This window comes from Plasmodium malariae (assembly GCF_900090045.1).
Source record: "Plasmodium malariae genome assembly, chromosome: 13".
Lineage (NCBI taxonomy): Eukaryota > Apicomplexa > Aconoidasida > Haemosporida > Plasmodiidae > Plasmodium > Plasmodium malariae.
In genome coordinates this window covers 1524440-1548055 of record NC_041787.1, presented here as the reverse complement: position 1 = coordinate 1548055, position 23616 = coordinate 1524440, and the positions used below count along the sequence as shown (strand labels likewise).

At 24.7% G+C, this 23616-nt stretch overlaps 4 protein-coding genes across 4 annotated transcripts; 2 read left to right on the top strand and 2 right to left on the bottom strand.

The window, feature by feature from the left end:
• Positions 1 to 3737: 3737 nt before the first annotated feature.
• SPB4 (ATP-dependent rRNA helicase SPB4, putative) lies at positions 3738 to 6845 on the top strand (the record flags this gene model as incomplete). Its single annotated transcript, XM_029007389.1, has 1 exon — positions 3738 to 6845. The coding sequence occupies one exon, from the start codon at positions 3738 to 3740 to the stop codon at positions 6843 to 6845; it is 3108 nt and encodes a 1035-aa protein (XP_028863783.1).
• Positions 6846 to 8112: 1267 nt separating this feature from the next.
• PmUG01_13039700 (thioredoxin-like protein, putative) lies at positions 8113 to 10730 on the bottom strand (the record flags this gene model as incomplete). The annotated part of the gene is made up of 3 exons (XM_029007387.1): positions 8113 to 10009; positions 10410 to 10483; positions 10665 to 10730. The coding sequence occupies 3 exons, from the start codon at positions 10728 to 10730 to the stop codon at positions 8113 to 8115; spliced, it is 2037 nt and encodes a 678-aa protein (XP_028863782.1).
• Positions 10731 to 13653: 2923 nt separating this feature from the next.
• GST (glutathione S-transferase, putative) lies at positions 13654 to 14462 on the top strand (the record flags this gene model as incomplete). Its single annotated transcript, XM_029007386.1, has 2 exons — positions 13654 to 13691; positions 13883 to 14462. The coding sequence occupies 2 exons, from the start codon at positions 13654 to 13656 to the stop codon at positions 14460 to 14462; spliced, it is 618 nt and encodes a 205-aa protein (XP_028863781.1).
• A 1319-nt stretch (positions 14463 to 15781) lies between these two features.
• On the bottom strand, positions 15782 to 22631 carry PmUG01_13039500 (conserved Plasmodium protein, unknown function; the record flags this gene model as incomplete). The annotated part of the gene is made up of 4 exons (XM_029007385.1): positions 15782 to 15836; positions 16066 to 16314; positions 16480 to 16544; positions 16686 to 22631. 4 exons carry the CDS (start codon positions 22629 to 22631, stop codon positions 15782 to 15784), a joined length of 6315 nt encoding a protein of 2104 aa, XP_028863780.1.
• Positions 22632 to 23616: the final 985 nt, after the last annotated feature.

Sequence of the window (23616 nt, the reverse complement as noted above, 5' to 3'; positions counted from 1 at the left end):
AATATTAGCATTCTTTTATGTTTTGTTTTGTTTTGTTTTATTTTATTTTGATTTTTTTTTTTTTTTTTTTTTTTTGTAAAAATTATCAAATTAATTTTAACTTAATTGGTCAGCACATTTTATGAATTCAGTAGTACTTTTTTCGTTTCGTTAATGAAACTTTTTCTTTTGGTGTTACTTTTTGCACTTGAAATGAGCGTGTATGTATGTATGTATGTACGTATTTAAACTTGTTTTATGTACAATTGAAAATAAAGAACTAAAATATAAATAAAAAGGCGAAGCAGTACTAAGGGTGTGAAATGAAAATAAAGAGGAATAATGCACAGTGTGTTAACAATTTCGGTACTTCTAAATATTACACAATTATTTAATTTTACATGGTTTTATTTGTTTTTACTCTATTTTATTCTGTTTTACTCTGTCTTATTCTGCTTTATTTACTTTTCATTTATTTATTATTTATATATTATATATTTATTATTCATTATTCATTTATTATATATTTATTATTCATTATTCATTTATTATATATTTATTATTCATTTATTATATATTTATTATATATTTATTCTTCATTCTTTATTATTCATTATTTATATATTATTTATTATCTATTATTTATTTATTAACTTATTTTATTTATTAATTATTAATTTATTTTTTAATTTATTTTAATTTTTTTTTCTTTTGTTTAATCCCACGCAGTTATATTCGTACAATTTTTTATATATGCTTCATCATTATTAAAAACCATTTGAAGAAACAAGAACAGTTGTGCAATTTAACTTTACTACTGTTAGCAGTAATTTAGGTTAAATAAGTAACAAATAAGTAAAATATATTTTTTTTAAGGTTGGAAAAAAAAAAAAAAAAAAAAAAATTGAAAGAATAAAACCTCTTTGTGTATAAATGGAATTGCTAAAAATTTTAATTTTAATTTTTTTTCAATTTTTTTTTTTTTTTAAATGTTTTATAAAAGATGCAAGTGTGGAAAAGCAAGTAAATCATTTCCTTTTCAACAAAAGGGTTTCTCTGTTTAATTCTTCCGCGTTTATTTGTTTATTCTTATATTTATTATTTTTTTTTTCTACCTTTTTATTTCTGAAACAAAGAGGAATAAATTCTCAATAAATAATTATTGTGTACTTGCAGAAATAGCACGTACAAGTTGACTAAGGGCTTTTACATGATTCATTCTAGACAACTTTATAATGAACAGAAGGAACGGAATTTTATTACGACGTCGATCATGTACATATAAGTAAATATATATACATTTATATACCTACACATTTATATATATATACATTTATATACCTACACATTTATATATATATACATTTATATACCTACACATTTATATATACATTTATATATTTATACATTTATATATCTATTTATATATCATTTATATATCTATTTATATATCTATACATTTATATATATCATTTATATACCTATTTATATATATATACATTTATATACCTACACATTTATATATCTATACATTTATATACCTACACATTTATATATATATACATTTATGTACCTACACATTTATATACCTACACATTTATATACCTACACATTTATATATATATACATTTATATACCTACACATTTATATATATATACATTTATATATATATACATTACATACATATTATTGTTATTGTGTCATGGCATCATATTTCTCTTTTATATAGTGATAATAATATTAATAGGATAAGTGAAATAATAAGGCACGTATATTTATTTTTATCTTAAAGGAGCATATGATAACTAAAAAATAAATTAAACAAGTATGCCCACATGTAATATGTATAAACAAGTACATGCCACAGGTATGTATTTGGTTTATAAGCATTTCTAGTTTAACTGCTTTTAAGTAGCAATTTTTTTTTGCACTAATAATAAGAACCCCCACACCGTTAATTTATACACACATATAACATATATGCATAAATATCTATATGTACATACATATATACGTACATACATATATACGTACGTACCAATATGAACATAAGAAAAGAGCACACCACAAGGTAAACGTTAAAGGGAAGATGAAAATAATTGTATAAGCTGAAAATGCCACATAAACGCAAAAGAATAAAATAAAAATAAAATATAATAGAGTAAAATGAATATACACATACATGGAGTGGAAATGAAATAAATTAAAAAGGAAAATAAGACCATTTATCATCATTTGTTTATATAATAAAATAGTCAGTAACTGCTCTCTTTAAATATACGTGCACATAACCCCTTTTTAACATTAAAACTTTTCAAAAGGAAAATGTAATGCCAGTTATTCACGAGTATACACTATCATATTTATTGATAACACTCATTGATGTGTATGTTGTCATATTTATTGTTATATTTGTTAACGTTTCTTTGTTTTGTTTTGTTTTGTTTTATTTTTTTATTTTTTTTTATTTTTTTTTATTTTTTTTTATTTTTTTCTATTTTATTTTTTATTTTATTTTTTATTTTATTTTTTATTTTATTTTACTTTTTCTTCCTTTTACCTATTATTGGTCTTGCTACAAACTACCCCGTAGGCGAAGAAGTACATTAACCTACTCATTTATGTGTATATATTGAGATATGACTTTAACATTTATATAAGTATGTAACCTTACGAATAATACGTTTATACATATTTACATTCCATTATTAACAAAAAATAGTTCATAAAATGTAAAAGTGTGCATAAAGCCAGTTACAGATTTGTAAGTCCCCTTTTTTTGTTTAACCATAATATTGTGGGCTATTTTACGCATTCATATATATTAATATAAAATAAATAAAAGCTACATTGGCAGTAATGTTATAGGAATTTTTTTATAAGAAGCCAACACTATATTATATTATATACAAAACCTATGGGCATCCTTCTGTTCCATCTTTTAATTAATATAATAATGTGGTACGTTCTCCTCGTACAATATTTCATTATGTTTCTCTTTCACGTCTTAATTCCCTTTGTAACATTTACATGTAATTTGAAATTTTACTATTTATAGAAATATATATCATCGTAATTTTGAGTAATTTTAATAAATCATCGTTTAATAGAAAAACAAATGAACAATACATCTTTTATTAAGCTTATTATCCTTTTAGCTATATAATTTTATCCCTCCAATTAAAAATACAAGAAATAAAAGTTAAAAAAAAAAAAAAAAAATGCATAAATTTTTGTAACAAGTGCATAAATATTTGTACAAACAGTTGTATCATCTACAAAAGGAAAGAAAAATAATAATAATAATAAAAAGAAGCAAAATAGTTGAAATAATATTTGCAATATAGTTGTTCCTGTTATGAAAAACAATAACGGAGCCAGACCACACTTTTTTAACTATCAGGAGGTAAAATAAATTAAAAGATTGAAATAAAAGGGTACGAAAAATTATTACAACGTAATGGGAAGCATATCAAAAAAAAAAAATAAAAAAGAGAAAAAAAGCAAAAATGCTAAAATGCAAAAATGCTAAAATGCAAAAATGCTAAAATGCAAAAACGCTAAAATGCAAAAACGCTAAAATGCAAAAACGCTAAAATGCAAAAATGCAAAAATGCTAAAATGCTAAAATGCTAAAATGCTAAAAAGCAAAAATGCAAAAAAGCAAAACATAAGTAGAGATACAAAAAAAAGAAATATAAAGATATCGCCTATTTAAATTTTACAAAAATATCAATATAACAAAATTACGAAAAAAATGAGAGAAGAGGAAAAGGAAAAAGTTCCCTTTACAGAACTCAACTTAGACGAGTCCATAATATTTTCTCTGTTCATGCAAAAATATTTTTTTTGTGTCAATATACAAAAAAATGCGATACCAAATATTATAAAAGAAGAAAATGTTTTACTACATTCAGAAACAGGTAGCGGAAAAACATTATGCTTTGTAATACCAATATTACAGTATTTGGTTAGCTGTAAACGAAGATATATAAATAAACACCATTCTGAACTTTATGTTGAAAATAACAAAGATATAGGTAGTAATGTTTTGTACAACAAAGACAGTATGCAATCTATTTACGATTATTTCGAAAATGTTGATATACAAAAATGTAGCTCATATGTTCACATAGATATAGATAATTTCATTATGTACAATAATAATATAATACAAAAGGAAATTTTAAGAGAGGTTATCGAGCAAGATGGAGGCACTAGAGGGGAAGAAGCGAAGAAGGACCCAGTAGTAGGTCCAACAGCGGGTAAAGTAGCAGGACCAGTAGTAGGCCCAATAGAAGGACCAGTAGTGGACCCAGTAGCAGGACCAGTTGTAGGCCCAGTAACAGGACCAGTAGTAGACCCAGTAGAAGATCCCATAACAGCCGCTAACTACAGCATTATTGAATGTGCTCAAGAAGGAATAAAAAATAATTTATGCTCCTTTGAGCAAAAGGTTAAAAAGCACGAAGGATTAAACGTGAGTGGTATTGTAATAACCCCTACAAGAGAGTTGTGCATACAAATTTACAATGTGATAAATAAATTTTTATTTTTCATTAGATTGTATTATGCGCAAAAGTTTCATATAGACTTTAAAACATTGAATAAGGAGAATTTCTTTATAAACGTTCTGCTCTTACGAGGAGCAATAAAAATACAGGAGGATTTAAAAATAATTGAAAATGAAAAAAAAAAAAAAAATAGATATCAAATTATTGTAGGGACCCCAGGAAAGTTATCTGTCCTGTTTAATGAGTATAACAACAGTAGGCATATTAGTGGTAGTCGTAGTAGTGGTAATAGTAGGAGCAATGGCTCCCTCTTTGACACAAGTAAATTAAAATATTTAATATTAGATGAAGGGGATAAATTGCTAGAAGAAAGTTATATTAGTTATGTTAAAGATATAATAAAAAATGTCGTACAAAAAGAGTACTGTACATGTATATGTAGTGCAACTTGCCTACATGAAGAGAAGTTTTATAATATGTTTTCAAATAAAGTAAAATACTTTACGAAATGTATTAATAGTAAAAGTAGTACCATTAATGTTAATGCTGATGCTAATATACATGACTATAGTAATGAAAATGCAAGTAACACATTTCAATTGCCAGAAAAAATAGAAAATTATTACTATGTTTTAAGAAATTTAGACAAAAGCTTTTTTCTTTTTAAATTCTTAAATACAGTTGTTAATTCGGGAGAAAACATTATAATATTTTTTTCGACTTGTTTTTGTGTTGAGTTTTATTTTCATCTATTTAAAAATATTCTAACAATAAAAAAAAATAATAGGAAAGAATATTTTGAAAAAATAAGAAGCCTTAATAAGAGATATAATAATATATATAAAGAAAATGAACTGGATCAATTTGCAAAAATTATTTGCTATATTGAAAAATATATAGGGAACAAAAAGAAATTTACACTTTTAAAAATTCATAGAAAAATGAAAGATAAAAAAAGAATTGGTGCTTATAAAAAAATAATGGAAAACAAAAATAAGTTTACTACAAAAGTTATCTTCTGTACTGATATTATGAGTAGGGGAATTAATGTTAATGTACACTGGGTCTTGAACTATGATGTTGCAAATAAAAATATGACTTATATTCATCGAAGTGGAAGAACAGGGAGATTTGATAAGAAAGGAAAAAGCATTGTTTTATTAAATAAAAAAGAAAAGGAGTATATATACTTCTTAAAAAATAAAAAGGTACATATTGTTAATTTTAAAAAAACTGACATGTTTCAAATTATGTTTAATTATGAATTGCGTATGATGAAATATGAGAACATATTAAGTAAAGAAGCGTTGGATATATCAAGAAAAAATAAAAAAAATATAACAACACTTGACAAGAATGAAAATTTTTTTTTTCATTTTTATCAGAATTATTACGGTGAGCAATTTATGGGTGGGAATATCAATGCGGATAAGAAAGTGGGGAGGGGAAAAAAAAAAAATTGCACGGATGAAGGCAGTAGTAGCAGTAGCTGTAGCAACAATGACAATAAGAACAATGATAATAACAACGACGTTTGTAGCAAGAGAGATAGTAATGATGCGGATAAGAAATGCGAGTCGACAGAAAAGAGAAACATTATTTTATTAAACAATATGGTTACCTTATTTTTAAAATATTTGGTCTTTTTTGTAATTGAATACAGAGAAATATTCTCACTTTCAACGAAAGCATTTCTTTCGTATATAGAGTTTTACAGAAACCATCAGTTAAATTTCATTTTTTCATTGAACAAAATAAACTTAAAGCATTTGTGCTACGCCTTTGCTTTAGTTAAATTACCGAAATTTAAGGAGAAATTCAAAATTAAGAATTTCCAAAAAATTAACATTAACACTTTTGATATACCGTACAAAAACGAAGAAAAGGAGAAAAAGAGACAGGAAAATAGGAAAAACAAAGTGAAAGGAGATTTGAAAAATAAAGAGAAAGAAGGAGATTTGGAATGTAAAAAATATTCAAATTTTCAGCAAAAGGAGCAGAACACGATAAAGAACAAAAAAAAGCAAAAAATGAAAAAAAAAAAACAAAAAAAAACTACTGTTCAGAGAAAACGTGAAAAAAGACAAATGGAAGAAGATGAAATTGATGATTTATTTTTCGAAGAAAAATTATATAAAAAGTTAAAAAAAAAAAAAATAACCAAAGATGAATATTACAAACTGTTGAATATAGACAATGTCGATAACATATTTTCTACGGCTAATATGTCAAAAAATGTAAGTATTCAAAAGAAAAATATTTTTAAACCAACTAAGATAAAGTGTAAAAAAAAGCAAAAAGTATTTAATAGAAAGATAAAAAAAGGAAGATATAAAGGAAAAAGAAAATAATTTTGTAATTTTATTGTGTTTGGAGTATTAGGCTTTCATATGACTCATTTATGTGTGTGTATTACTATATCTTTTTAAATTAGTTTATGTTATATGGAATATTGAAATTTTTTATTTTTTCTTGTAGCTTTTTCTTAGGTAGGTTTCATTTTCTGCCTCATAGTTTTTTAAATATTCTTATTTATGTACACTTTTGTATGTGTACCCCCATACATATATGTGTATTTATGTATGCAAATATCTTCACTTTAATTAATTTTTATAAACGTATGTTTAACACACTATAGAACATTCTGTTGAATTTTCTTACGCCGCAGATTTACTTTCATTTCTTAATACATTAAGTGCGCTGTTGATGCTGCAAATACAGACACAAGCATAAACACAAACATAAACATAAACATACACATAAACATAAACATAAACATAAACATACACATAAACATAAACATACACATAAACATAAACATACACACAAACATAAACACAGGTATATATTTTTATCTTCATGTCGTCTAATGGTTTCCTTACCGAAGTAAAAAAAGTTATATTTGTTTTCTCCTTCTTACGTGCGCTAATATTTAGAAGTTATAGGGAAAAAAAATTCGCCTTAATTTGCAATAATATACATTAATAGTTAATGATTACATATGAACTGTTCATACATTTTTTTTTCTTTCTTTCTTTTTTCATTTATATATATATATATATATATATATATTTATTTATTTATTTATTTATTTATTACTTTTTTAAAAATACATAGAGTTGTATTAAAGGTACAAAGAGGTTAATTTAAAACTTAACAAACAAATATTTATTTATTCTTTAATTAAATCAATAAAAAAAAATTAATGTTTCTAATTATAAGAGAATATGACTGAAGAAAATGCTCATAATATTTTAAAAAAATAAAAATTGAAAATAATTTTATCGCATGAAAAAAAATGTATATACGAATGTATTATATATACATTATGTAGGCAAAGTCACACATGATATAGGTTGTAAATAGGAAGTATAAACAAAGGTAAATTAATTATAAGGGGGGAAATGAATAGTAATTGCGTTAAATATAACAATAAAAATAAGGATAAAAATACAAATGTGTATATAATACTACAAAACTAACGCACGGGGAGAATGTAGACAATCTTATTTCAACAAAAATATTAAAAAAAAATTGAAAAGTGCGTTAAGGCCTTTTCATTTTTATATGTTTATACATGCAGCTGCATATACACACTTGTGCATATAATCCGTTGGGCTATGCTTCCTTCGTTAAAACAATAGTAGATGAGTACAAATCATCATTGTAGTACCTGTTCACAAAATTAAAAAAATTTTCTTTGTTGATCACGCTTTTTCCATTTATCTTTTGTATAATGTTAATATTATTAATATTTTCTTTAAATAATTTTTGGTTGAATAAATCTAATATGAGTACTTGAGTTGTATCATTAACTGAACAAAGTTTCTTTAAAGCTTCGTATTTTTTATCCTCGTTAAGTAAAAAATAAAAGTTAATTCTTTTTCCCTTTCTATTTTTACTATATTCTTCAATTAGTGAATCATACTGATTTAATAAATCAAAATCTAATTTTTCGCTAAATAAGATAAAAATTGGTGCAAACACATTTAAATTACTCAAGTTACTAATATTATCATATTTAAACATATAATTTTTTTCATTAACTTGTTCATTTAAACTTTTATGATTATTTAAAATAAATGTTGATATTTCGTTATCTTTTTTACTAACATTAATATATTTATTTAATATATTTCCCTTTTTATTAGCCAAAATACTTACAGGCTTAAATGTAACATCAAAAATATCATATAATAAAAGTTTATAAATAGCATTATTTTCTTGACTTCCTAAATAGTACACATCATCAAGATAGTTTGCACTACCTTTGTCTTCGTTAGTATCACTATATTTTCCATTATTCAACGAGAATGTCTCTTTATTACTGTTATCCTGCTTGTCTTCTTTCTCTCCTTTACCATTTTTATTATTTTTATTATTATTATCACCATTACCACCATTATTGTGATTAATATTATTTTTATTTTCATTATTATTATTACTACTACTATTGTCATTGTTATGTTCTTCCTTGGTGCCCTCGCTCGGATCATCTTTTTTACTCGAACTACCAATAACATTATCAGCACTACTCTTATTATTTTTACCTCCTTTTTTTCTTTCCATATCTTTTATATAAATAATGTCCAGTTTTATGTTCTTTTTTGCTAATTTTTTTTTTATTCTTAACAAGGATTGCATATCTTCTTTATTATCTTTGTCGTTATTAAAGTAAAAAACTATATAGTCTGAATTTAAATCTTTGAAATTATATTTATTGTTATTTTTATCATATAAGTGGTTTATATACGTAAAATTGTTCACGTTTTTGTAGGGAAAATGTTTACTTTCATATAGTAATAAATAATTTATATTATCATTTATAATGTTCATATTTTTATCTAATAAAACCATGGTAGGAATATTCATAATATTATAATTTTTAATTAATTTTAAAATATGTCTTTTATCATGAAATAATACACTATACCAGTTGTTCATATTGCTAAAATGTTTTATATTAAATAACAGTTTACTATCTAAGGGTACATAAACTACATTCACATTATTGTTTTTATTAATCTCTTTATATATGTCTTTTAATCTATCAGCATATGTTTTAATATTTCGTGCACGTAAGAATTTATCTACATTATAAGAATGGAAAAATAATATCGTATATTCATTTGCGTTTTCTTTAGTACAAACCTTTTTTACATTTATATAAAAATTAATAAACGTTATCACATTATTATATATATTACTAATTATATAAAATATATTATATGGTTTTTCATCATCATAATTATTCCCAAAAAATAAATTTTTTTCATGTTTATATAAATACTTTCCCATGATCTTTTCAGCATCACTTAAATTCTTATTATCAAATCTTAATTTATTATATATCAATAAGCTAGCTAAAAATAAAGGAATTGAAATACCAGTAACACCTATAAGACCCTTCAAACTAACTTTCCTCAGGGGGCATTTCTGCCTAGATAAATTCCCCTCCAACAGATTTCTCCTCCCCTCTTCGGACTTGTTCCTCCTCAAGTCTACGTATGCAAACCTGTAACAGGATATGAGATGGGCACAAAAATAAGCAGATAAAAGAGGGGAAAAATGCGCGGCAAGAATGATGGGCAAATTGCATGTTCAGGAGAAATGGTGAAAAAAAAAAGTTAATTCGAAAAATTTGACCTATTTTTCACACTAAAAATATGAACAGTGCATAAAAAAAGCATGCAAAGAAAATGCACACGAAAAAAAGTTAGCAGCCGTTGGAATGTGACCAAAACAGACATGTACATATATATATATATATATATATATATATATACATATACAAATACAAATACAAATACATATGTGTTTTTATGTGTGTGCATACATGTACACATATATGGATGTACACAAATATTTCCACATGTCCATTATTTCGGCTTCTTTACAATTTTATATTTACTTACTTCCTATGTTTGTTCGTCCGCAAACCTACCGGTATATTTACATGGTTTATTGTAAAAGATTTTTTATGATTAACCTTGAGAAAAATAAAAAAAAAATTATGAATGCGTACATACGGTTAAATTACATATACATAAATCACAAGAACGCATCATTTCAAACGTAAAGCAAAATGTGCACACATATATACGTATGTATGTATACAACAAAATAATTTGGCAACTCTTCGACATAATTATTTATTTCTTTTCTCTTACTGATTTAACATTTTTGACACATATTGCAAACACTTGAAAAATAAAAAAAAGGAGAGTTTTTGTCATTATAAAATGGAATAAAACAAAAAAAAAGAATGAACAACTGTATTTGCTTCTATACTTAGATGTGTGCTTATTTTGTTTTGCTTTATTTTGCTTCGTTTTATTTTGCTTCGTTTTATTTTGCTTCGTTTTATTTTACTTCGTTTTATTTTACTTCGTTTTATTTTGCTTCGTTTTATTTTACTTCGTTTTATTTTACTTCGTTTTATTTTGCTTCGTTTTATTTTATTTAATTTTTTTTTTTATGTAACTCTTTAATATTTTATTATTTTAGTTCTATATTTTTATCTTTTTACAATCAGCTTGGCAAATTTCTTTATACGTGTCCCTGTTCAGTTTTGCACTTCTCGTTCTATTTCGATATGCTCTTCTTTATTACTTCTAATCGTTCGTGCAATTTTTCTTATTTATACTTTCTTGACTTCGTTTATTCCGTTTATTTGTTTACTTCAATTTTTTTCTTTTATTTTTATTTTTTACATATTTTATCCTTTATAGTTATACTTCAATTAATTTGAGTTTAAAAAAAGAAAAAATTTATGACAAATACTTGATAACATCTAAATTATTGAAAAACAGCAACGAGATAGATATATTTACCTCTTTTAATAAAAAAAATATATTATATTTTAAAAATTCATATCATATATTTTTGGGATTTTTTCTTTTTTTTTTAAAAAATAAAAAAAGTAAAAAGGTGAACTCAGTCATAGAATAAAAAAAGTATGCAGAAAAGATTTTTATTTTACTTTTTTTTTTTTCCTGTTTATTCTTATACATATATAAATATATATAATTACATACATATGTACGAACAAATGTATGTTAAGGTGTGATGTGGTATTTGTTCATTCTATTGAAACATACTGTATACACACAAACTTAAAAAAATATATAGTATGCACAAAATATTCTTAAGGTTACAAATATTTTAACATACACTTTGGTACCACAACTATAAAAGCAATTTTATTTTACAAGATCTAACGAACTTCCCCTTTTTTACAAATCAAAAATTAGCAGTAATTAGTACCTTTTAAAAAAAATACAAAAAAAATAAAAATTACGAAAAAATTAAAAAGGATAGAAGAGCGGCATCGGGTTAAAATAAAAAAGTGCAGGGAAATAATAAACTACATTGACTATTGTGACATATAGCTCTACAATATTCAAATAAGTAAGAGTATGGATCTACGTATGCACGCATGTGTTATAATAAAAGCTATCAAAACAGCAGCAACGATGTGTTGAGCTGAATGAAATCAAGGATAAAACATATACTTATGAGTTCATGCTTAAGCGATTTTTTTCAATGAATAAACTTGTAAAAACGCGTAACGAAAAATATAAAATAAAATCAGAATAAAATATAAAAATAAGAATAAAATGTAAAAATAAAAAAATAAAATAAAAAAATAAAATAAAATAAAATAATAAAATAATAAAATAAAAAATAAATAAAAATAAAAATAAAATAAAAATAAAATAAAAATAAAATAAAAATAAAATAAAAATAAAATAATAATAAAATAATAATAAAATAATAATAAAATAAAAATAAAGTAAAAATAAAATAAAAATAACGTAAAAAGAAGAAATAATAAATACATTTACAAATAAAGGTAGTTTAATGAAGAACGAACTACACTATTTTTATGGTAACACGTGTTCCCTAATTTTCAAACATTTTTCTTTCATAGCATTTTTTTCAATATTGCAAAGATCTATGCCGTCGCACGTTTTAATAACACAGCATATTTGTATTATTATATATATATATTATTATACGTATAATTATATATATATATATATATATATATATATCATCTAAGTGTACTATGTATTCCTGTACGCAATTCTTGGTTTTCCATAAAATGATACTTTTTATTCTTCGACTTTAACAATTTTGCTGCTTAAAGTATTTTTTTATGTTTTTTTATTTTTTTTTTATTTTGTTTTATTTTATTTTAATTTTTTTTTTTTTTTTCATCTATTTCAAAATTAACAATTATTCTTTTTAAATATTTTATATTTTTGTCATGGCTTTATTAAATTCAAGTTTCTACGTACACTTTTCTACATGTACTAGTGTTTTTTTTTTTTTCTTTTACTGTTATTTTTTTCTTCAATTTTTTTATTTTTTACATCCTACTTCTAAATAATTATATTTTTATTTACCTTTTCATTTTGTAATTGTTATTATATTATAGTATTATTATTGTAACTCACATTTATTTTAATATTTATATTAATACGAAAAAAATGTAATTGGAGCGATAACAAACTAATGAAATGGCGAATTAACGCGAATATATACATAAATATATATATATATATATATATATATATATATATATATATATATATGTAAGAAAAATAATAACATAATATATATATATATATATTATAATAATATTTTTTTTGTTATTTTTTTTTTCTTTATTTTATCTTAAACCCATATTATGTGTAGCATCCATGATTTAATGTAAAAAAAAAAATTAGGTGTATTTTTATTATGTGTTTAAGGAACTTATATCTATTCTTTTATTTTCTCCTTCCATGAGAACATTTTTATGCTTTACATATATCACGCTCGTGTGTATTCACAGATTTATCTTTTGTTTGTTATCTACTTAATCGTATACCTTTTTATTGAGTCTTCCTTATTTTTAGCCGTTTCTTTTGTTAACACGTTTTCTTTTCGTTTATTCGTACGTTCCTTCGTTCATTTATTTGTTGTTTTTCTTCATTTTTCTTCATTTTTTTTCTTTTTTTTTATGATTGTTACTGTTGCTCGTTCAGCAGTAAAGGAACATTTATGTTCTTCATATCTATGTGCGTACATTAACTCGTGTACACATAAAATACTGCTGTGTTTGATGTATTTGCCTGCATACTTTTGTTACGTCCACGGTGTTAAGCATAAATGACGGAGGATATAGTATTGTACTATTTCGACGCAAGGTTAAAAAAAAAAAAAAGAAGAAGAAGCATTAGTTTACTTCCATTGCATACGTGCATGTATCTATATCTATGTATATACACATTATACATTCGAGCTTAGAACTCTTTTGTTATAAGTACTCTATTTACCTCATTGAGCTTGCACATATCTGCTGATTATTACCTTGTTATTTATTTTTTTTTTTTCGAAGGGGAAAAGCTGAACTGATCAGGTTAATTTTTGCATACCTGGGAATAAAATATACAGACAAAAGATTTGGAGAAAATGGGGATGCATTTGCAGAATTTAAAAATTTTAAAAAAGAAAAAGAAATACCATTTAATCAAGTACCAATATTAGAAGTAGGTAATTTGATATTTGCGCAAAGCCAAGCAATAGTACGATATTTGTCCAAAAAATATAATATTAGTGGGAATAGTGAATTAAATGAATTTTATGCAGATATGATATTTTGTGGTGTTCAAGATATACATTATAAATTTAATAACACTAATTTATTTAAACAAAATGAAACCACGTTTCTTAATGAAGAGTTACCTAAATGGTCAGGATATTTTGAAAAACTTCTAAAAAAGAATAATACAAATTATTTTGTAGGTGATAATTTAACATATGCTGATTTAGCTGTTTTTAATTTATATGATGATATAGAAACAAAATATCCTAACAGTTTAAAAAATTTTCCTTTATTAAAAGCACATAATGAATTTATAAGTAACCTCCCTAATATTAAAAATTATATTACTAATAGGAAGGAAAGCATTTATTAAAATATATAAGTAGATAGTTTACGCTTGGGCGGGTTGGTAAGACATTACTTGTTGTCGGTGCTGTGTTATTATTTATTACGCTTTATTACTCTTTATTGTATGTTTTTTTTTTTTTTTATTTTTTTTTTAATATTATACACCATTTTATCACTAAAATGGAACAAACGTACTATTTTTAGTGGAAATGTTATTAGAACATGTATTGTTCCCATTCATTTATCATCCATGTTTATGTGTATATGTGTTTTGGATTTTACACGCCTGTGTGTTTTTAGCTGTGTACGCGTGCATGTTTATAGGTGTATACGTTTATATGTTTTTCTTTTCTTTTTTCTTCTCCTCATGCCCAATGATAAGGTAAACATAATTATGTATGCACAATGTTAAACAAAATTCATGTTGAGCTGCGCATATTCAGCATATAACGGTATTCTTCGAATAAAGAAGTCTTATCACGTACATTTTAAATAGCATTTCTTATTTTTATTTTTACTTTAATTTTAATTTTACTTTAATTTTTCATTTTTACCCCTTCTTTTTTGTGTTTTATTGCTTTGCGAATTGGTAAAAATATGCCTCTTTTTTTTTTTTTTTTTTTTTTCTTTTACAATCCTTTGAATTTACAAATTTTGTTCCATCCTACATTTTCTTAAAAAAAATAAACCAAGACAATATAAAAAAATTAATCGCTTTTATTGTACTTCAGTTTACCTTCTCTTCTTTTTTTTTTTTAATACACATCATACTATTAAGAGATTTAATAAACTAGAGTTAATTTAAAAAATGGCAAATTTTTAACCATATACAAATGTGTATGCACGTGTATAAACATATATTTGTGTACATATTTGCACATTGCATATATGTGGACACTTACGGATGTCCGCATATGCCCATTTTATTTAAAATGTTTATTAAATAATTTGTATCGAAAAAAAAGGGTTAAACAAAAAAAGGTAGTTACATTAATAGTATATTATAAAAAGTGTGTCTGTTCTGTAATTATGCATATATATATAATATGTATATGTAGGTACATGTAAATGTGAATATATATATATATATATGCACGTAAATATATGTGCATATCATTTTTTCCTTTCTTATAATGCATATATGTAGAGATAAAAACATTAAAAATTCAAATCATGATAAATTTAATTTTATTCATATCAAAATTACGGAGTGTGCAATATTTTATCAACTTACAAAATATTTTGCCATCCATTGCAATACCTTAACGACACTTTTACCTATATACCCAGTTCGTGTATCTAACATAAATAAATCTACTACTTGGCTATATGAACCCTTGCAATTTAAGTTTTTATATGATTCATTATGACCTTTACAATATCATCTTTTCCTAAATCTCTGTCGAAATGAAACAGGAAAAAAAAAAAAAAAATAAAAAAGGAATAAAATGAGTAAAGGGTAATCAAAATTTCCAATATACTAGTAGTAAAACGTACGATCAACAATCGATGAACCATGAAAAATGGATATCACATAAATATGCAAGCAATATAAATATATGTATATGTGTATGTACATGCACACACAGAATAAAATGAGCAATTTTACGCCTTCTTCATATCCTTACTGCAGCATGTAGGCTATTTCATCCTCGTAAAATCTTTCCTGATGTGAATAACTACACACACTTTTGTACACAATTTTATAAAAGTCTATTTCATTCGTCATAGACGTTAAAATTTTGGAATACAATTCTGATTCGTTGCCTATGTATTTTTTGTTTTTTTTCTCATTATTTAAGTGATAATAAAATATGTTACTTAAAATATAAAACATGCTATTCAGCACTGAGTATAGGAAGCAAATTATGAGATTTCTGGAAAAAAAAAAAAAAGAAAAAAATTAAAAAATAAACGACATAGACGGAATAAACAAAATAAACACTTTATAAACATTTTGAAATGCAGTTCTTACAATGATACCACATTTTTCCATATACATAATATATATATATATAATATATGTGTTCGTGTGCCCAAACCTGTCAAATTCTTTGACGTACGGAATTATTTTCACCAGTAGTATCGTTAACAGCCCCGCTCCGCTCTACGAAGGAAAGGAGTAAAATGAGAAATGAAAAAACGTGGGATATTGGGAAAAATATAAAAAGCTGGATAAGCATACAAGCTGTATTTTTTTTTTTTTTTTTTTTTTTTTTTTTTAGTTTGACACTTTTTAAAGTCTTACCTTATAAAAAAGAATTTTCGTTATATACAAATTGATATAATTGTAAAACAAAATGAGAGATAGAATGTTTTGAAAAAACTTTATTCCTATGTCAGGAGTAAATAAATAAGATAATGTTATGTCAATAAGATATATATACAATGAAGTATATACATTTGCATTGTACAATTTATATCGTATGTTCTGTCGTTGTTGAGGATTATTTAAATTTTGCTCTTGCTGTAATAAAGGTTTGTTTTGTGCCTTTTCATTTTTCAATAACTTATTAATTGTATTTATATTTGTATTAATATGTAACAGCTGTAATTTAAGAAATTCTTCATATTCAAATTTACTATCAAAGCATTCATCCACTTGGGAAAAAATATAAAACATTAATAAATAATTACTAAACAAGGTATATATTAATGACATTCTCTTTTTTTTTTTAATAATTTTAAAAATTTTTTTATATATATATGCACCCTTATTTTTTAATATGCTTTTTACAAATAAGTAGTATACACTTCTCAACCTACAAAGGTCATTCTTAATTTGATTTTTGTCCATTTCACATATTTCTATATCATTATGGATTTTTAAACTATCTGCTAATAGTATGTTATCTGCTTCTGTACTTTGACTTGTGCCTTTTCTATTTTCCTTTTCTTTAAAAAGGAAAAAAGATTTTTTTTTTTTTTCCTTTGGTACCATCATCTTGTTAAAACAGTCATAATTATTGTAATTTTCAAAATTATAATAACTATATTTACAATTAAACATTATTGTCTTACCAAATATATCAAAACTGCTCAATTTAACCTCGTTGTTTTCGTAGGGGAAGGGATACAAAAATATGTTACCTATGTTGCTTTCATTGCTAACTGTGCTCAGGTGGTTCTTTCCTGCTTTATCAGTTTTATCAGCGTTATCACTTATATCACATCTATCTACTTTATCTCCTTTACCCTGGCACAATCCATTTTTTCCGCCACCTGCAATTCCTTCATAGGACCTCCTAACACACCTACTTACAAACTTTTGATCAAATGTCAGACTAGTTATTAAATCTTCAATATTGGGAAAGGAAAAATGGTCAATATTGGTACTAGTTATTATATTATTATATAATGTGTTGGTTATATATAAATACACATATTTGTTCATAATAATATCTACATTAGTAATATTTTTTTTTAAAAATATATTGTTGTTATCAGCGTAAGAATATACCATTTGCGTATCATCATTTATTTTATTTAAAAAGATAAAATTAAACAGTGTGTTTTTCTTTCTTTTTATATCCTCATTATATTTAGATATAGTTCCTATATGAGTGTAAGGGCATTTATCAATATCTTTATACAAATTTTTTATATCTATATACAGATCCCATATTACCTCTAGAATCTTTTTTATCATATTATTCTTCATATTACTGTTAATGTTGGAAGTTATTAAATAGCTGTTCCTTCTCTTGTCAAGAGAATATCTACTTTCCTTTTGCTGATGATAACTTTTGGTATTAATTTCATTCGCAGTTATACCCAGCTCCTGCTCGTCCTCTTCAACTATATCATCACCCACTTCGCTCTTTATTATAAATTTAATTTTATCTATTATTTCATCTGTTCCTTCAGTATCTTTCATTTTAACTAGCGTTATTAAATTTCTTGGTTCATGTACTGTTGCAAATACATACCTTCCTAACTTCTTAATATTTTCATATTTACATATATTATCTCCTCCATTAACCATATACAAGCTGTTTTCATAATCATCATTTTTATATCTAGTTTTTGTTTCATCGTCGTTGTTGTTATCAAGTTTCTTTATATTTTGTTTTTCTTCCTTGTGTCCTCCTTCACCTGCTTCTTCCTCTTCTTCTCTACTCTCTTCGTTCTTATCCCCAGCTTCATTATATGCATCTCCCTGATTATTTTCCTCACTTATGCCTCTTTTTTTGCACATCTGAAGAAACATTTTTGCATTATCATCTACATAAGTATTTTCCGTATACCTTTCATTGGGCTCCCCTCCTCTTAGTGCTTCATTTTCATGATCTTTTAGATTATCTTCAGATAAAGTGGAAAAGTTCAAAATCTTATTTAAATTAATATTTAAAAAATTTTCATTAGACATATCAAAATTCCTTTCATCTAATAATGCATCTAATTTATCATCTTTTCCACTGGGATAAAGGATACTAAAATCCTGGTTCAGAAAATAGTTTTGTTTTAATTTTTCTAATAACAAAAGAGTTTCACTATTCTGCATGGGTTCATCATTTTCCATATGATCATCATTTTGTACGTGCTCCTCTTCATTTTCGCTTTTATAACTGTTCAAAATTTTCTGATATTTATTGCTAGGCAAGTCTTTAAAAACGGCCTCACTATTATTCATTGTATGACTTGATATTTTATTTTTATCAAAATGTGGAATTAATGTTTTTTCACCTTTGTTCATATTCAACAATGAGTCATGATTCAACACAGTATCATGATTAAGTAATGTATTTATGTTTTCCTTATCTCCTTTTTCTTCATTTTTAAAATTCCATTTTCCACTATTTTTTTGAATACATGGATTTATGATCATATAAGATAATTGAATTCTTAGCAGTTTATCCTTATCACTCTTTTGCATAATATTTTTATATTTTATATGGTATTTGTGCTTCTTAATATTAGCACTAATTTTGTTTATAAATCTGTAATAATGGTACAACTTTTCATTTATTTGCTTTATATGCATATTCATATAACTCGTTTTCAAAAACTTGGTCAACTTAAGCATGTTTTGCTTCCTTAACTTGGTAACGTAATTCTCATTGCTCACTACACTTCTTTCAAATGCTGCTTTATAGAAATCATTTCCATTTACACTCTTCCCACAGTATGCATGCGTTTTGTCATTGGTAAAGTAGTTATAGTTATGGTTAATGATACCATTAATGTTGTAGTTACCGCTGCTGTTATAATTACTGTTATTGTTACCGTCAGGTGCCGCCATGCAATAATTACCTGCGTGCAGCTCGTTTTGATTTGCTCCTCTTTCACTATTCCTATGAAAATACTCTCCTTTCTGTTCGTGCTTTTCTATATATACATTTGGTGTACTCCTACTCGGTCTATCCTTTATGTTGTTCTTATACATACCGATATAATTCTTTTTAGAAAAATTGTTCGTGTCCAAATTTTTGCTCAGGCGAATGTTATTAGTTCCACTCCCATAATTAGGCATGATGTTTCTTGCTTTGGTACTATTTCCCTCCTCGTTCTGAATACTTTTGTTATTATCACTTATGCGGGAATCGCTCAAATGGGGATCACTCAAACGGGGGCCTCTAACACGTGCATCTTTTACATGAATCTCTCTCATGGGTACATCATCAATCGTTTTCCCACTGTTAACATAAACATTGTTTCCCTTATGGGGCGTTACTGTTTCTATATGAATATCAATTCCCCCCTGTTTAGAGCTATAATAATGAGCATCTTCATGCTCATTACTATCATATTTTCCATCACACCCATGGTCATAACCACTATCTTTCCCCTGACCATAGTTTTTAACGTAACTACGATCATCATTCGTGTGTGGTTTACTTATCCCGTCAGGTATGTTATTTTTGCTTTCTACATTTTGGTCTTCATCTGCAAATATCTCCTTATTTTTTCCCATTAACATAAAATCAGTTGATTTAGCATCTAGGTAATATTCATTTAAAATATTCAAAACGTTCATATCTTCTTCAGCATTTAATTTAATGTTTTCTTCGTCTTTCAAATAAAGCAAATCATCTTCTGTAAAATTATTTAATTTACTATTTAAATTTATATAATAATTTTCATCTTCAAAATGGTTTCTTAATAAAAAATTATCAGCATTACTTAGTATATGTTCATCATGTAATATTTCTTTGTTATACTTTAATTCTCTTAAATCTGTATCTTTATCATCATTATTTATATTGCAAACAAAATATTTTGTTTTTCCTTCTTCTTCATTTTTTCTTATCATATGCTCTTGGGATATACAATTTTCATTTGAATATTCTTCTTCCCTATAGTTCTTTAAACCTTCACTAATATCATTATACTTATTATTACTATTATTTAAATTATAGTTAACTCTATTCTTATAGGGTATATCCTTTTTTTCATTAATATGTAACAAAAAAGTTTCATTAATATCATTATCTTTCAGCTTAAAATTATTAACATTATTTCTTGGATATTTATTTGACGTAACCACATAATTTTCATTAATGCCAGTACCACCATTAATATAGCTAGACTCTAGAATGCTGTTTATATCATTTTGGTTTCTCATGTGTTTCACTTCATACACTTCAACATTATTCACACCGTTCACCTCCCTCATATTGTTGATGGCCTTCTTGTCCTTCATTCGCTTTGTGCACTTCATATCATTCATACCATTCTTGTCATTCATTCCCTTCAAATCGTTCATATCACTATATACGTTTCTAACTTCATTTAACAAATCGAGTTTCTCATCAGCAACAAAATTTTTTGACTCCACTAATTCATTTATACCGCTTGCGGAAAAAATATTATCCATGTTGTTCATCATGTTAAGCGTTAAAATTCTTGCGTGTTCAGAATAATTTTGTTCCAACAAAGTTTTACCATTACCACTGATATTATTGTTACTATCATTATTATTGCTCGTACTCCTACTATTGTATTTACTCCTATTATTGTTATTACTACCGCTACTTTTTTCATTAATATTATCGCTATCAATATCATTACTTTCATCTTTCCATCTTTTATTATATCCTGTAATGTTCATATTTTTTTTTTTTAAACAGCTAAAATAATCCACATCTTTGTAATTTTCATTATTATATGTTCTGTTGTCATGAATTTGTTCATAACTGCTCAATAAATGCATTCTTGTAAATTCATTTTCACTCAGTTTACATTCATCCAGTCTTTTTTCTTTTTTTTCCGTTATTTCTTCATCCTCTTCCTCACTATTTACTTTTTTTTTCACATAATTATTTTTTCCATTTTCCTCATTTTCGTGTGTAACGTTTATAATATTTTTATTATTCCTATAATCCTTTTTTAACTCCCTCAATTCTTTAAAACCTTCATTAGTGGTATCAAAATTCATAAAATTAAATGGATCTCCATTTCCTGACGACTGTCCATCATTCAGCTCGTCATTCTCATTAGAGTAAAATATATTTTTATTTATAAACTCCGTTAAGTTGGATACTTTATTATCAAATTGAAACAGGTCATCATTTTCTTTACTTACTTTATTATTTTTGGAAAGCATTTTTTTTTCCACATTTTTATTATTACTATGAATAATATTATCATTTTGTGTTCCCTTTTTTCTATTTCTTTCATTGTAATTTATTTCATTCTCATATTTTAAAAAATGTTCTTTTCTCTTATTTTCCCCCATTTTTATAAAATCAGTACTACTATCATCTAATAAATTATCATTATTTTCCTCTAATTTAGAAAATTCTGAACAATTCAGATTTTTATTTTCTAACTTATTTAATTTAAATATTTTCTTTTCATTTTCAATTAAATTATTACTCATAATATAAGAAAAATCACAATCCAAATTATCATCATTACCAAATGTGATGTTATTAATTTTATCTACTTCTTCAAGAACACTATCATTTTTTATTTGGTCAATTTCGTTTAATTCTTGTTCAATCTCATTTTTTTTGTCATCATACTTTTTATGTAAAATTATATCTGAGTTTTTATTATTTTTATCCTTTTCCTTCGTATATTCATTATAGTACACACCTTTTCCATATATACTATTTTTTTTTTTGTAATAAGACAAATTGTTATTATAATAATAGTTGTTATAGTAATTGTAACCACTATAACCATTATTATAGCTGCTATTCTCACCCTTATATTTGTTCCTTGAACTGCTTGAATTATAATTCTTCATTTTGTCCTAATGTATAGCTACTATATATATATATATATATATATGCTTTTTCATGTAGGGTCTTTTTTTTTATATATTTACTTAACGGTATATACATGCACATGTATACGTATATATAAATATATATATATGTACATATGTACACAAGTGATACATACGAATATGTATATCTGTAACGAGCAATTTGCTATTATGCTCCTACGCATAAATTCGAGTAAAATATTAAGAATGAAAAAATGTAGGTTTTATTTATAAAAACAATTTTCTCTTAATTTTCTGTTCTCTCATTTAATATATTTCCGTTTTTATCTTCGCTTTAATTCACTTTTTCTCGAATTAACATATATAGCGTATATATAAATTACGTAAAAAATGAAAAATAATTATGTAATATATATCGCTTATATAATGGGGCATACACGAACAGTTATATATATATGGATATATACATATTTATGAACAAGTAAAAAGCATTATATATTATATATATATTTACAATTAAACGAACTTTATAATATCAATAATATTTTTAATACTTTCCCTTTTCAACTTTATTAAAAATACTATGTTATTTTTTAAAAAATGAAAAACATGAATATATGAAATACGAAAATATTAAAAAGATAAATTATTTTTCATTCTGTTTATTTCGGTCATTTGTTTTATGCTTTTTACGTTCATTACGTTTATCGCTTTCTGCGTTTTTACGATTTCAGCGTTTACTACTTTTTTTTTACATTTTTAACGTTTACTGCGTTTTTTATACGATTTTTGCGCTTCTTATGTTTCTTTTTATGGCTTCTTATTTTTCAAGATTTTTTTTTTCAGAATGTAAAATTGAAAAATATAATTGAATTTTAATAATTCTATCATATATATAAAATTTTAATACAAGAGCGAATAATTTAAAAAAATATCATACGCATATATATGTTTTTTAATTCAAATTTGCACGTAGTAATGATTGTACTAAATGTAATAAATG